The 14,478-nt window shown below is 54.7% G+C and overlaps 2 protein-coding genes across 2 annotated transcripts; one reads left to right on the top strand and one right to left on the bottom strand.

Annotated features, from left to right (window-relative positions):
* Positions 1–7,759: 7,759 nt before the first annotated feature.
* On the top strand, positions 7,760–9,033 carry LOC118176405 (C-C motif chemokine 3-like). Its single transcript, XM_035343383.1, has 3 exons — positions 7,760–8,123; positions 8,398–8,506; positions 8,689–9,033. The coding sequence occupies exons 1-3, from the start codon at positions 8,051–8,053 to the stop codon at positions 8,780–8,782; spliced, it is 276 nt and encodes a 91-aa protein (XP_035199274.1). The 5' UTR covers positions 7,760–8,050; the 3' UTR covers positions 8,783–9,033.
* A 962-nt stretch (positions 9,034–9,995) lies between these two features.
* On the bottom strand, positions 9,996–11,523 carry LOC118176437 (PHD finger protein 7-like). Its single transcript, XM_035343427.1, has 7 exons — positions 11,465–11,523; positions 11,249–11,381; positions 11,059–11,160; positions 10,654–10,778; positions 10,419–10,581; positions 10,232–10,338; positions 9,996–10,113 (listed from the first exon to the last, which is right to left on the bottom strand). The coding sequence occupies exons 1-7, from the start codon at positions 11,521–11,523 to the stop codon at positions 9,996–9,998; spliced, it is 807 nt and encodes a 268-aa protein (XP_035199318.1).
* Between the last annotated feature and the right edge of the window lie 2,955 nt (positions 11,524–14,478).

Genomic DNA, 14,478 nt, shown 5'->3' with positions numbered 1-14,478 from the left:
TTCCATTTTCCCGCAGTGCCATTTCAGGGGTAGGAGGATCAGCATTATGAAGGGCTCTGGGCACACAGGGGAGCCGAGCCCTGGGGCTGCGCTGAGACATCTGGACTGGGGCAGAGAGCAGTTTTCACACCACAGAGCACTTTAAATCAGGAGCGACACTTCTCCTGGGAGCAGAAGGCCCTAATCATGCTGTAACAGTAGAGTTACACCCAGCAGGGTTCTGGCATGAAGCCTTCAGGAAGGAGCCATCCCTGAAGGGTACTAAAGGCCTAATGCTTGCCATTACTCCAGGCTTGGTCCTAAAAGCAAAGGCGGGATGTGACAGCTTGTTATCTGCTAGGCCATAAACGTCTGTGCTCTCCCTGGGGAGCTCAGAGAAGGAAAAAGCCATCCCCTTCAGCTGCAATGAGCCTGCCCGATGGGACAGCTTCATGGCTGGGCCTTGGGACTAGGGGAACACCATGGGTGCTGGTGCTCACAGGCCAGGAGGATCCAAGTGAGAGGCCTGGAGGGGCCGTTAAGTAACCCTGCCTCCAGCGTGATTCAGTCCCACATCTTGGGATTGGGAGGAACAAAGGGAAAAGGCTACAGGCTGATCTCTGAGACAGTGTTGTGTCAGTAAATTCAAAAGGGGGATTCCAGGAAAAAAAAAAAGAAAAAAAAGAAAAAAAAAGAGGAACTCAATATAAAAAGCTTGATAATTTAAAACAGTGTTGTAAGAATCTTTTGACTCAGCAGAGACGCAGTTCAGGAAGCTTGAGGGGCTCTCAAGAAATGATCGGAACCAGGTATGCAGAGGAAAAGAGAGGAGTAGAAACCTCTGGTCCCCAAGGAGATCTGGTGCACTCAGGTCCTGCTCTGTTGGTGACCATGATCCTGGGGACTGTGGCAGCAAGGACAGTGAGCTGGGCAAGGTAAATGCAGGGAAAATGAAGAGTAAAAGGCTGCAGCTGCAAAACCAGAGTTATTCCTGGGCAGCAGAAACAGCAAGCAGCCAGCGCAAGAGATGGGAGTGTTTGCACTGCCTCAGTGCTGCTTCTTCAGGGCAGAGAAAAATGAAATGTTAGAGATGGGAGCATCCAAAAAGGATACTCGCGAGGAAATTTATACGAAGAGCTATTTTTCAGTGGTTCTAGAATGAGTGGTTGAGCTGAGCAGGCCAGAGGAGTTTCAGAGTGAAGTAGTTAACCGTATATCAAAACCCCACAACCACTGAAACCACCTCCAGTCCTGGAGGGGAACCAAGTGAATCTAGCGATCGTCCTGGGAATAACGGAGCAGGCAGCTGCCTCCCATGTGGGCCGACTGCCTTTGTACAGCTTCGTGGAACATCTAATAACAAAGCAGCGTTGCAATTAGTGACACCTTTTAAAATAGGGCTCCAAAATGCTGCTGTGAACAGGCCCTCCTAAATACAAAGCCGCCCAAATTCAGAAGGAAAACAATACCCCTAGTCTGGCAGGCGTTGGTTGGACGGCAGGACTAATGTCTGTCTGAGTGCTGGTGGTTTTTGTCTGTGCTGCCTGGCTCGGAAACCTGCATGAGAAACCTACTGCTTCCGGGTGGGAATCTCATTTCCCACCTGTTTGTATTCACAGCCAGCTTCCAGCCCTGTATCCTCATACCAGCAGCGTCTGCTTGCTAAAATAGCTCTTTTCCACCCTGGTGCTGGCCTCTGTGATGTATCGCCACAGATCAGTCATAGCCCTTTGTTTTCCTAACCCCCGCCCCACACTCTTGGTGTTTGACTCCTCTCATGTTGTATAATACCAGGGGCTGGTCACAGCCTCGTGATCTGTGGCATGGGCCTTTCCCTGCCCCAGACACATCCAGTGGAGTGCCTCCTGTGTTGGGACAGCTCTTCTTGCAAGCCCTGGCCCCCAGCAGCACACTTGCCCAGTCTGCAGCACTGAATCAAACCCTTCTCCATTACTGCAGTCCTCAAGGTCATTATAATCTTTCTCTGTGATATCCTGGCCTCTTCTGGATTGATGATAGCATCTCATTCTGCCTCATCAGCAAATTTCCTTTGCGTTCTCCTGCTTTTTGTGCCAAGATCATTAATGCAAATGTTAAGCAGAATCATTTTTTTGAGGCAGAAACTCAAGGAACTGCACTGGTAGCCCCCCCTCAGCCTAACACTTCCCCTTCCAGCTGAAGCTACGACTGTGCCCCTTTCAGGCGGCTCCTCACCCGCTTCACATTACATATGCTGGTCACATCTTCCCCTCCTTAACTAATAATTTACTGTGTGGCACCATTTCAAATGTCTCGCTGAAGCCCAGACAAGTGAGATCTACTGCATTTCCTTCGTCGCAAATATCTGTGAACTTATAAAAGGAAGCTATGAGGTTAGCGTTGGTCTGCGTCAGGACCAATACTGCATGATGTACTGTCGATGTGTTGTACCTTGTGCAGTGCCTGAGGATCTGCAGGAGGGGGTTTCAATGGAAGGCAAATGTGTGCAAAATACAAGATTATTCACATTAATCAGGGTTGGGGAAGACTAGGGTTTAACCGAGTTAGTTGACTGAGCAACACGCTAGCTGGTCACAGTTGTCAAATGCACTCAGGAGTCATTTGAAATAAGGATTTCTGTATCTGTGGTCAAAAGAACTACAGCTACTTGGGGAAGAAGATGGCCTGTGGAGATGGCCTGTGGTATTTTTTTTTTTTTTTTTTTTTTTTGAGTTTATGGTCAGATTTTAAAGATATTTGCATCCTGAGTATCTGGCCCATGTGACTTGGATGTCTTTGTTCTATTCCTCTTCCATGATGTTCAGGTCCCCTAAATGCCATTGTCTTCAGAAAGTGAGGCTTAACATCTTAATTTCTAGAGTACATCTAAGGTGCTGCGAGTCCAAGAATTAAGCAGGATATTGAAGTGCATGAAGGATGGGACAGAAGCTAATTCTCCAAAAGCCTTAATGTTGTTGTAGAAAGCTGCAGGATGATCTCCGCGTGCCAAATTCAGCTCTGATCATTTTGACTCAGAGAAGGGGAGAGCTGACACAGAAGACGCCGAGCCAGATGATGAAAGCATTTAATGACTTGGAGATAGAAGATTGAAAAGAATGGGGCAAATAGATGAAGGGAGCTTAAAAAGAAACATTGAACATTGATTATTTACCCTTTCATGAAGGAGAAGAAAGGGATGTGGTTAAAACCATTTAAAGTGAGAAAAGGTATACTAGAAAGAAATATTTTGACACAAGGCATAATGAACATGAAACTGGCAGAAGGTCTCATAAAAGGCAAACAGTGGAGAACAAAGACGGAAGCAAGTGTATGGCTATGAGATAACCCCAGCTATGTAAGTTTAGATAATTTTTTATTTTTAGCCTATTTTAATAGAAATGGGGCTTATGCAATCTGCTGTCTGGGTGCAGGAGGTAACAATACTTGGCGTCTGCAAACTCAAAACTGAAATCACTTTTTGCAGTCAGACTTTTTTTTTTTTTTTTTTTTTTTTTTTAAAGTCCCAATGAAGCATTCATGTGGGCAGGCACAGATCTCTGCAGAAGCAGTATCTGAGCCCTGCTGGCTCATCTGAATTGTGCAGAAGAGCTTTAGGTTCATACCCATGGCAGACCCAAGTCCACATGCCCTTGCAAAGCCAAAGCTCGCCCTGATGAGAACCAGCTCCAGGGCTTTCCTCCGCCTGAGTGCAGGGGTGGAGGCAGGACTCCAGGTGCAAGCTGTGAGCTGCAGGAGACAAAAAGCAGGATGTGGGGCTGGGGAGGGGGTAAGCACTGTGTGAGGGCGCAGGGGGAAGCTGTGGGTGCTGCCTGGAGGCATTGGGGCAGAGAAAAGCTTCACACTGTGGCAAGAAGTTGTCTGTGGGCTGGCAACTGAGCTTCTGGACTGTGTTTTGCTGTGCCCAAATCCTGCTATTTACAGAGGGATGTATTTGTACTTAGTGAAGCAAAGTTCTTTCTTATGTAAATACTTGCTTCTTGCATGTAGAATTTATTTATTTTTAAAGGGTATCTATTTTGCTTAAGGCACAAGGGATACTTGAGCCTCCCAAGTCTTATCTTGGAGTCAATATGGGGAAGAGGGTGCAAGAAGCTGAGGCTGCAGCACCCTTGGGGTGAGATGTGTTCCCTGGGGTGGTCTCCAGGCCTCCTGGCTGGAGAGCTGAGGATAAGCCCTGGAGCTTGGTGGGGCTGTGCTGGGTGGGTGGTGTAAGGCACACCTGCCTGCAGGTTGATGTTACCATCCTTTTGTTAGGCCACGCACATCCCCTTGTGTTTTTCTCTAATGCACGCACACAGCTGTGCTGCAGCCTCCTGCCTGAGGAGAGGTTTTTGCTCCTTTTGTTTCTCTCTCTTTTAGTTATTATAGAAGTCATTCAAATGGTGGGAGAACAGATATAACTTTGATCTAGGACAGTAGAAAAATCTTTGTTGTGGGTCTTCGTGCAGGCTATGGCCCAGGATCCTCTGAGAGTAAAGGGGCATTCAGGGCTTTGCATCAAAATGTTATCAGTGGGGATTGGTTTGGGAATTTAGCTTTGCTGAAATACCCCCATAAAGCAATAAATACAAGAGTCAGCAATACCTTGCTGCAAAGAGAGACTGTTTGGCTGATCTGTATTTTCCTTGTGCTCTCCAGCCACGGGACCTCTTTGCATAATTTTTATCAATGACAAGCGTTGCTTCCCAGACGGATGTTGCATAACGCCACGCAGTATTCTCTCTGCACTTGCATGGTATTGCGGTATTGGCAGTTCCTTCCACTTTTTTTCTGTCTTTGGTTTCTTTGCTCTCTGCGTTTCCCTCTGTCGCATGCTGGAGGTGGAGGGGCTGCACTTCTGCACTTGTTGCTGTGAGTCTGTCAGCCTTTCCTGAAAGAGGTGCAAAGGGCATCCCTCTGCCCTGCCTCGTAGTTGGAAATGTAGGCTGTTTCTGCCAGCTAGCAGGCATTTGTCCTCTGGGGAAGCTATGCAGAGCTGGGGGGGGGGCTTCCTAAAGCTGGCTGTGGGCTAAGGTCCTTGCATCCTCTTTCTGTAGAGAGCTTGGGGACCAGAAGTAATGCAATCCTCTTTAAAATGGCTGAGACCATCCCTCATCCTCTATTTCAGGCTAAATGAATTCCATGACACTGTCTACCTTCCCTGTCTAACCAGGGGATCTTCTTGCTGCTCTCTGCTCTTCTTACCACTTTCTGAAATGTGCAGCCCTAAGAGGTGAGCTGCTCCCAGCTGCAGCCACCCCAGTGCTGAGCGAACCTGGGAGCAAATCTGGAGATGAGCTCTGGCTGTGCCCTGTCCCTGTTGTGCTGAGGAAGCAGCCAGGGGCAGCTCTCTGCGTGTCCCCATGCCTCCTCTTGTCCCTCCACCTCACCAGCTGCCTGCCCTCCATAATGACGGTCCCTCTACTCTTAACTGCATTCACAGCCCCTGGGGAGCTGTTTTTAGATATTATTTCCCTCATTATCTTAGGAGACATGCTGGGCTGTGCCAGAAACATCTGATAATGGAAGGCTTGTGTTATGTTGGATCATCACCAGCTTTCTGCTACCTTTCCTGCTCCACATGAGTTTGTTAATTGCCAGTGATTTAGGAGGGAAAGTGCTGGAGCCTATTGGTTTAACAACACCTTCCTTCTCTACCTCTTCCTTACCCATTTATTCTTTTTTCTATTCTCAACTGCATGCCTAGCCTCTGGCACTAAATTCTAATTGTGTTGAGTACGTGGCCACAACCTCTTCTTTTGTTAACGTGAAGACGAGCCAAAAAGACACTGCAACTTTGGCTGTGTGATCACCTTCCTAATGAATAGGCTTTTTTTCTTTTTGTTCTTCAAATTGTTGTTCATAAAGCCGGGTCTTCTGGGCTGCTGCGTTCCTTGCAGGAATTCTGAAAGCTTCACTGACAAGAAGGCAAATTGTTTTCTTTCCTTGCCCTGGCTTTTGAATTTTTCCTGTTTCTTTCCAAGATTAGAAAGTGGTCTGATTACAGATGACTTCTACCGCAGGAGAATTAAAACCAGAAGTCATTTCTTCACTCTCCCCTTAAATCAGTTCCTTATATTCAATTCCTTAAACATGCTTGAACACAAACTATCTATTTTCGCTGAGCTGCAATTTTGTGCAATTCATTGAAATATCCTCAATTCCAGTTAGAATAGGAACTACTTCATCACCGTCCAGTAAGAAGTTCCATCCAGCCCTTGTCTAAATGGAGAACTGAAAGCCTGGGCAATCATTTCTGCAGTAAAGAGGAAACATTTTCACCATTTCCATCAACAATAATCTTTGCTATTGTGAGATCTCTCTGTTGTTTCTAACAGATGACTGGCTTTAGCAGTAACCATACAAACGCCTATGCACAGAGATGATTGTGCTTCTACTTTTTTGTTGTGTTTGTCTTAGTTTCTCTGAATTTCTGTGCTGTGGGATGCTTCTTACCACCATCCTTACTGTTGCTACTCCTGCTTGTCCCTTGCCAAGCAGTAAGCATCAGGTTCCTGGTGTGGTGAAAAGCCAGGCCTACTTGGGGCTTGCATGCAGTGTGGTGATCTTTGGCATGTAACATGGTAATCTTACTAAAAGAAACAATCGTGGTCTCTTCTCCTTATCTGATACCTCCTGTTCAACCAGTGCTGGCCCTGAGGGATGTGCCCTTTGGGCAGGGAAAGGCTCTGTGGGGAGCGAGGGGCAGGAGGTGGAGGCTGAGGGTTGTGTGGCAGCCTGCTGGGGAACGCGTGGGGCACCGCAGGCAAGGCTGGAAAAAAGAGGAGGGGAGGAAAAAAAATGAGGAAATTGCAAGATTTACAGTTTCTTCTGGGTGTCCAGCCACTGAGGCATTGGGAATTATTCTTGGAGATTGCAGATGTTGCCACTTTTTCAGTCATGCTGGAATGGCCTTGAGGTTTCATCTGCGAGGCTTTGATGAGCTGGCATCAGTGGGTGCAGGCAGAGCCTCTCCTCCCTCCAGCTCCTGATCTATGTTTCCTCCCCAAGGCCAGTGTATTTGCTTTTTTGGGGCTAGACTGGGACAGGGAGCATAACTGGGATGAAATTGTCCATTTTGTGAAGAAGTGGGCAAGCAGGAATTGCAGCACTTTGATCTCAAGAGGCTGCAGACCACAGCCCAAACTCAAACCCGTGGGTGGAGAGGTGCATGTCCCCTGTTTGTCCCGGGCACAGGGAGGGTGACAGGCCAGGCTGTGGCCTAAGCACACTGCTGTGGTCCTGGAGCAGGCTGACAGAGCCCAGGCCCTACAGGCCACCCAGTTCTCCATGTCTCTGCAAGCTTCCAGCATGAGAATGCAATTTGTGACAGGAAAAGGGACAAATGTGAGACTCCCCCTGACTTCCAGGTCAACCCAACTTCATCCCTATTTATCTTTCGTTTCCTAAATGTCCGTCAAAGAGCCTCTGTTATTAGTGGAAGTGAATGTACATGCGATACACCATTTTGGAGCTAGCTCTGTAGCCCTGCTGTGACCTGTGGAGCAGATTGAAAAGTGCTGCTTGTGGCAAAACTGTGGATAAGTTTGGATTTTCCACCTGGCAGTACTTTCCTGCTGGCAGTAGTGGTGGTGGCTGAATTTATGTGTGACATGGCATCTGGGCTGAGTTCAGTGACCCTCAGCAGAACAGCTCTGCTGCCCCTGGGCACAGTGGTGCTGCTGGGGCTGTGGCAAAGCAAATCCCTGCCTGGAGTGTGTTGGCTGCCTGCTAGGGATTCGTATCAGAGCTCCATCTGTGGAGCCCCGTGTCCCAGCCTGGCTCTCGTCGGGCTTTGGGCTCCAGTTTGTCCCCAGGGAGCACCAAAATGGAATCCGAAAGCAGTGGTCCTGCAGCTGGCGCTTCCCCTTTTGCGGCTTCCTCGCCTTCTCCAGCTCAGCAAAAATCGGGTATCCTGACATAATTTCCTTGGTATGATGCAGTCATCTTTTTTCCTTGAAACCCTGTACCCACCCAGCGGCCAGGGGATAAAAGGCAGCAGTGGCAGCAGGGACCAAGCATCGTGCAGAGGAGAGCCCTGCAGCCACCCCAGCTCCAGCCTGCTTGCTATCTGCTTGGTCCCTGCAGCACCATGAAGGCCTCCGCAGCTGTCCTGGCTGCTCTCCTCCTCCTGGCCCTCTGCTCCCCAGCTGTGGCCCATCTTGGTAAGTCTGGGTGTCACCGTGTCCCCCTGGGGCTGGGTGTCCCGTCCCTGGAAGGGACAGGGTGAGAGCCCTGACCCCTCCCCATGGATGGGACCCTCATGGTGGGGTGTGGGTGGTTGCCACCAGTGCTGGGGCTCAGCCTGGGGGATGCCATCTCCAGGGGTCTGTCCTTGGGGGATGCAACACGAGGGGGGGACGGGTGATGGCAAGTCCCCGGGTGGAGCACTGCCTGTAGCGTGGGGTCTCACTGGGCTCTGTTTCTCTGCCCCCACAGATAGCGTGCCCACCGCCTGCTGCTTCAAGTACCACAACCGCCCTGTCCCGCGTGGCCTCCTCACCTCCGCCTACACCACCAGCAGCAGCTGCAGCCAGCCAGGGGTGATGTGAGTACCCTCCATTCCTGGGCTTTGGGGTGCCATGTCCAGGGCAGAGCCCTGTGCATCGCCGGGAGGGCGGACAGGGGACGGGAACATGGCCGGGGACATGCAGGGTGCTGCTGGCAGGACCCAGCACCGGACCCCTGCTGCCCCGTCCCAGCATCCCAACGCTGGTTTTCTCTCTGCAGCCTGGTCACCAAGAAGGGGAAGGAGATGTGCGTGGACCCCCAGGCCCGCTGGGTGCAGGCACACCTGGAGCACTTCCAGAAGAAGAAAAACTGACCCTTCCCTGCTGCCGCCCCCCCCCTGGTGGGCTTAGCCCCCAGCACCAACATGCAACGGAGTACTTGAATGTGTCTTTCTTCATGGGAAAATTTATTCTATTTAACTTATTTAAGTTAAATTAATTGAACTAAATGTATATTTTTTTCTATAAAAAGGGAAAATACAAAAATAATTTAAAATATATCACTATGCCTTTCAGCAAGGAAACTGTATTTCTGATGTCTAATTAAAGTGTTTAGATTATAAAACCCCTTTGTTTGTCTCTGAACTCCCTCCTATGTCTCTTCACCCTCCCCTGGTTGGGCTCAGCTCCTGCAGAGCAACCCCTGACCTCAGCACATCCACACCGGGTGGTGTTGGAACTGTGTCTTGGGGTCCCAACACCAGCTCGTGTATGGGAAACAACCTCAGCAGCCCCAGCAGTGCAGATAAGGAGGGTCGGAGCCACTGCAGCTGCTCTGCCCTGCAGTGCTCAGGAACATCAGCAAACCCACCTGTGATGTTTCACTTTTTATTAAGGACATCCTCCAGGGTTGTTGGTCAGTGGCTGGGAGGTGGCCGAGGGGCTTTCTGTGGGCTGGGAGGGCAACTGGGTGCTGGGGTGTCTTTGCAGCGTCCCAGCCTCGTGTTCCAAACCTGAACTCCCAGGAGCCGGGGTGCTGCACGAGGTTCCCTGCGCTGGGGCTGTGTGGTCTGGGTTGGCTGCTCCAGGTGACACTGAGGGGGCTGCAAGGGGCAGGGAGATAAGCACAAGCTCTATCCATCACACCCCTGTGCCCATCTCCTGGTCCCATGGCAGGGACATCTCTCCAGGGCAGGTGGCCAATGTGGCCACGTGTCTATGGGGACCCCGTGCCCCAGCTGCAGCTCTCACCGGTGCACGTGTCGGCGCAGTCGCTGCACTCCCAGGAGCTGGTGTCCTCCCCGAAGTCGGAGCAGTGCTGATGGGTGCCACAGGAGCCACAGGAGCTGCAGAGCAGCAACCTCCAGGGCCTGGAGGAATGATGGGACCGATGTCCCATGGTCACCAAGGGTCCCAGGGTGTCAGCCCTGGTGGGGTCCATCCCGCTCCCACCCCAGCAGCTGGGGTTGAGCTGCCAGCATGCACCTTGTGCCGTGCCGAGCTCAGCACCCTGGGGAACCTTCGTCCCAGCCTGAAGGAGGAGAAAAAAGCATTATCTCCTCTCTGGGGGGACGGGGCCTCTGCCACTCACCCAGTGTCTTCTGACTGCTCCCGTCCCACCGGGCACAGGCACTGGCTGGCGTCGCAGGAGCTGTGCCGCTGGTAATGCTCCTCAAAAGCCCCGTCCTCCTCCCAGGCGGCGTCCCTGTGGGAACTGGGGACAGCTCAGTCCCGGGGGGATGAGGGGGACCATGGGGAGGCAGGAGAGGACCAGCCGGGGGCACCTCATGGAGCAAGACAGAGGCAGAGAGAGAGATGCTGACCTGTCGGGGATTTTGATGCCCAGGCGAAACATCTCCTCCTGGAAGGTCTGCATGTCCTGGCAGAGCGGGCAGCGGAAATGGTGCAGGGCCGAGCTCAGCGCCTGGCCCTGGGGCAGGGGTGGCATTAGCTTGGGGGGGGGGGGTCCCATGTAGCCCCCACAGAGGTTTGGGGGGTGATGCCACCCACCTGGATGCAGCGGCGGTGGAACCAGGCGCTGGTGCAGGTGGGACAGACCAGGGTGTCGTAGCGGGGCCGCCTCGCCACCGCCTCCAGGCAGATGACACACGTGCTGTGGCCCTGCTGTGGCACTCGCAGCCACTGTGCCGGCCGGTGCTGCCAGCAAAAGGACCTGGGGGACAGGGCTGGCTGCTCAGCTCCCTGCTCCTTCCCTCCTCCAGCCCCACGGGGCGCCCACACTCACTTGAACTCCCCGAAAAACTGGGAGACGCAGCCCCGCTCGATGCCGCAGGGGAAGTGGAAGTTTCGGGGACATCTCTGGACCTGGCAGGTGACCGAGGCGCCCCGCTGATGGCAGATGCAGCACGTCTGGGGACAGCAGGAGGGTGGCTGCCATCAGCGCAGTGCTCCCAGGGAGCTCAGTAAGCTCGTGCCCCACAGAGCCCGGTGATATTTTGGTGGGCCACCTGGCTGGGGACACTGATAAAGCCTTAACCCTTTTCAAAATGCTCATTTTTTTGAAGGAATGAGACTTTTTGGACAAACAAGGCTCTGGTGCGCTGGTTGCAGCTGGCTGCTGGAGCATCCCAGCCAAGGGGCACAGGGACCAAAGTGGGGACACGTCTCTCCCCCCCCCCCCCCCCCCCACCTTCTGTGCCACCCGCTGCAGCTCCTTGTGGATATCGGGGAGGAGGAAGCCGTAGAAACCCTCTCCATCAGCCCCTCGCTGGCTCAGCCCGCTGGCGTGGTACTGCAAGAGGGAGCCGGGGGTGTGTGCGGGGTGGGCAGCTGCTGGCACGGGGTCGGGGGGCCGGGGGCTGAGCCCCCTGGGGCCTCACCAGGCAGTTCTCGTGGATGCATAGCCCGTCCTGCTGGCATGTCTGCCCAAAGACCTCGGGGTCGCCGTCTGCCCGCTGGCACAGCCCGCACACTGCCGTGGGGATGGTGGCATCATCACCCCCCCGCGCCGTGCTGGGGTGCCCAGCGGGGTGACAGCGGCATGTGGGGGCAGGCTGGGGGAGAGGCACATCCCTACGGGGATGCTCTGCGCTCACCTTCCTCCTTGGGAACACGCCGCTTCTTTATTGGGGGGGACGGCACCTGGGGGGACCATGCCAGCACCCGGAGCGGGGCTGTGGGACTGAGGGGGCCGGCTGGGGGGGGGTTGTGGCACCCGGCGGCGCCTGGGCCTCAGCTCCATCACCGCATGGGGCCGTGGGGAAGTCGGTGGGGTCAGGAACCGTCCCCTTTCCTTGTCCCCCCGGTTTTTGGGACAAGAAGGGGAGCCGAGCTGGTGGCAGTGCCCAGCACCCGGGGGGTGACACGGGCGTGTCACACGGCCCCACGCATTGTGATGGAGCACTGAGGAACCCCAAAGGAGGTGACGTGGTGGTGATGTCAGGATGAGCGGAGCCACGGCATGGGGGGCTGAGCACCCCCAGAGTGCTGGGGGGGGGGAACTGAGGGTCAGGGACCCCATGTCAGGATGCCAGCATCACCCCATGGGGCCCGGCTCCCACTCTGGGGATACAGCAGGGAGATGAGAGCCAAACAAAAGGTTTTGCAGGCCAAGCACTTTATTTAGGCATCAGAGCTCCCGACTCGACAGGCATTTTGATGTTTTCTTTGTCATCTTTGTATTTTGACTTTGTTAGCATCGGTGGGGGCAGCGGCAGCAGGGAAGGGTCAGTTTTTCTTCTTCTGGAAGTGCTCCAGGTGTGCCTGCACCCAGCGGGCCTGGGGGTTCACGCACATCTCCTTCCCCTTCTTGGTGACCAGGCTGCAGAGAGAAAACCAGCGTTGGGATGCTGGGACGGGGCAGCAGGGGTCCGGTGCTGGGTCCTGCCAGCAGCACCCCGCATGTCCCCGGCCATGTTCCCATCCCCTGTCCCCCCTCTCGGCGATGCACAGGGCTCTGCCCTGGACATGGCACCCCAAAGCCCAGGAATGGAGGGTACTCACATCACCCCTGGCTGGCTGCAGCTGCTGCTGGTGGTGTAGGCAGAGGTGAGGAGTCCACGTGGGACAGGGCGGTTGTGGTACTTGAAGCAGCAGGCGGTGGGGACGTCATCTGTGGGGGCAGAGAAACAGAGCCCAGTGAGACCCCACGCTACAGGCAGTGCTCCACCCGGGGACTTGCCATCACCCGTCCCCCCCTCATGTCGCATCCCCCAAGGACAGACCCCTGGAGATGGCATCCCCCAGGCTGAGCCCCAGCACTGGTGGCAACCACCCACACCCCACCATGAGGGTCCCATCCATGGGGAGGGGTCAGGGCTCTCACCCTGTCCCTTCCAGGGACGGGACACCCAGCCCCAGGGGGACACGGTGACACCCAGACTTACCAAGATGGGCCACAGCTGTCGAGGCCTCGGCTGGGGAGCAGAGGGCCAGGAGGAGCAGAGCGGCCAGGGCAGCTGCGGAGGCCTTCATGGTGCTGAGGGGACTGAGCAGACGGCGAGCAGGGCTGGGGGGTGGCTGCAGGGCTCCCCTCTGCACGATGCTCGGCCCCTGCTGCTGCCTTTTATCCTCTGGCTGCTGGGCAGCCGTGGAAATTGACGCGATCATCGTTCCTAGGAAATTATGTCAGGATACCCGATTTTTGCTGAGCTGGAGAAGGCGAGGAAGCCGCAAAAGGGGAAGTGCCAGCTGCAGGACCACTGCTTTCGGATTCCATTTTGGTGCTCCCTGGGGACAAACTGGAGCCCAAAGCCCCATGACGAGAGCCAGGCTGGGACACGGGGCTCCACGGATGGAGCCCTGTTGGGAATCGTGTGGATCAGGGCTGCTCCATCCTCCTTGTGCTCAACCTGCTCTAAAGCATCCGAGGTTTCCATCACTTGGAGCGTAAGGACTTTGGTGACTGAGTGCCTACCACCTCACGGTCCCTTTTCCTTCGTCCTTGCAGCAGGCTGCTGACCGTCCGATGTCCCCATTGCTGCCGTGGTGTGGCGGAGGGGCTCTGGTGGGAAGGGAAGGATTGTCCCCGCCTGGTGCTGGTGACTCCCAGGCCCCAGTGGGAGCGGGGCCACCCCGGGGTGCCCATCTGCAGGGGTCCAGCTGGGGCTAAGGGACGGTGCCAAGCCCCCAGGCCCCCTCCTTCTGCAGCCACCAGCCTTTAACTCCCGGCTCCTCTCTGGGGAAAGCAACAACCCCCACCCCACATCCTCAAAATCCATCTTTTCTCCTGCGTCTGCCTAAATTTACATCCCACGGAGCATCCTCAACATCCTTAAACCCACAACGGGGTCAGGGCTACTCAATGTGGGGGGGGCCATGGGGCCAGCCTTCACCTCCACCTTCGCCCCCCTGGTTTCACCGCCCCACTGACACCTTCTGGGCTGTCCCCGGTCCCTGTGGGGATGCCATTCCCCCCCCCCCGCCCCCCCGGGGGGGGGGGGGGGGGGGGTGTTGGGGGGGGGCCCCCCCCCCCCCCCCCCGGCTCCATCACCCCCCCGAAACTGCTGACTTTGGGTAATGTTAAATTTCTTTTAAACCCCGGCTTCCTTCCCATTTTTATCGGTGAAACAAGGGGTTGGGGTTGCAGGGACATTTAGGAGGGGGGGGACACACACATCTCACACAACACCCTGTGTGGGGGGAGGTGACATATTTTGGGGTGTCCCTGATGGCAGGTGAAGCTGCAGGGAGGGTGGGTGAGTGAGGGCGGCTGGGGGAGGAAGACTGGGGGAGGAAGATTGAAGACTGGGGGAGGAAGGCTGAGGGACCCGGGCACTCACATCATGGCTCTGTGGGGGCAGACTGGGAGCGTCTCCTGGTAGCTCCGGATGAACAAGGCAGGGATTTTCTTCTGGACGAACATCTTCTTGTAGCAGCATTTGGTGTTGGATCTGCGGACTGAGAGCAGGCAGGGCTTGGTGCTGTCCCCAGGGCTGTCGCTGCTCCCCGGGCACATTTCCCCCTGCTCTGAGGGTCCCTGGCGTGTCCCCAGCTCTGCGGGTTTGCCTCAGGGATGGACCCCCCTGTTTCTACCCCTCAGGAAAGCCCCAGGAACGAGCCCCTACCCCTGGGGCATGGCCAGACCCCTCGGCACCTGCTGAAGCTGTGC

The sequence above is a fragment of the Oxyura jamaicensis genome, chromosome 19, assembly GCF_011077185.1.
Source record: "Oxyura jamaicensis isolate SHBP4307 breed ruddy duck chromosome 19, BPBGC_Ojam_1.0, whole genome shotgun sequence".
NCBI classification, from domain to species: domain Eukaryota; kingdom Metazoa; phylum Chordata; class Aves; order Anseriformes; family Anatidae; genus Oxyura; species Oxyura jamaicensis.
This window is presented reverse-complemented; position numbering and strand designations above follow the sequence as displayed.

What these genes read in the sequence shown, in the direction of transcription:
- LOC118176437 (XM_035343427.1), bottom strand. Translation starts at nt 11,523, where the DNA reads ATGGTCCCCCCAGGTGCCGTCCCCCCCAATAAAGAAGCGGCGTGTTCC. An exon ending in TCCACCGCCGCTGCATCCAG is followed by an intron (nt 10,339 to 10,418) that starts GTGGGTGGCATC and finishes CCCCTGCCCCAG; the next exon opens with GGCCAGGCGCTGAGCTCGGC. An exon ending in GGCATCAAAATCCCCGACAG is followed by an intron (nt 10,114 to 10,231) that starts GTCAGCATCTCT and finishes CAGTTCCCACAG; the next exon opens with GGACGCCGCCTGGGAGGAGG.
- LOC118176405 (XM_035343383.1), top strand. Translation starts at nt 8,051, where the DNA reads ATGAAGGCCTCCGCAGCTGTCCTGGCTGCTCTCCTCCTCCTGGCCCTC. An exon ending in CCCAGCTGTGGCCCATCTTG is followed by an intron (nt 8,124 to 8,397) that starts GTAAGTCTGGGT and finishes CTGCCCCCACAG; the next exon opens with ATAGCGTGCCCACCGCCTGC. An exon ending in TGCAGCCAGCCAGGGGTGAT is followed by an intron (nt 8,507 to 8,688) that starts GTGAGTACCCTC and finishes TTCTCTCTGCAG; the next exon opens with CCTGGTCACCAAGAAGGGGA.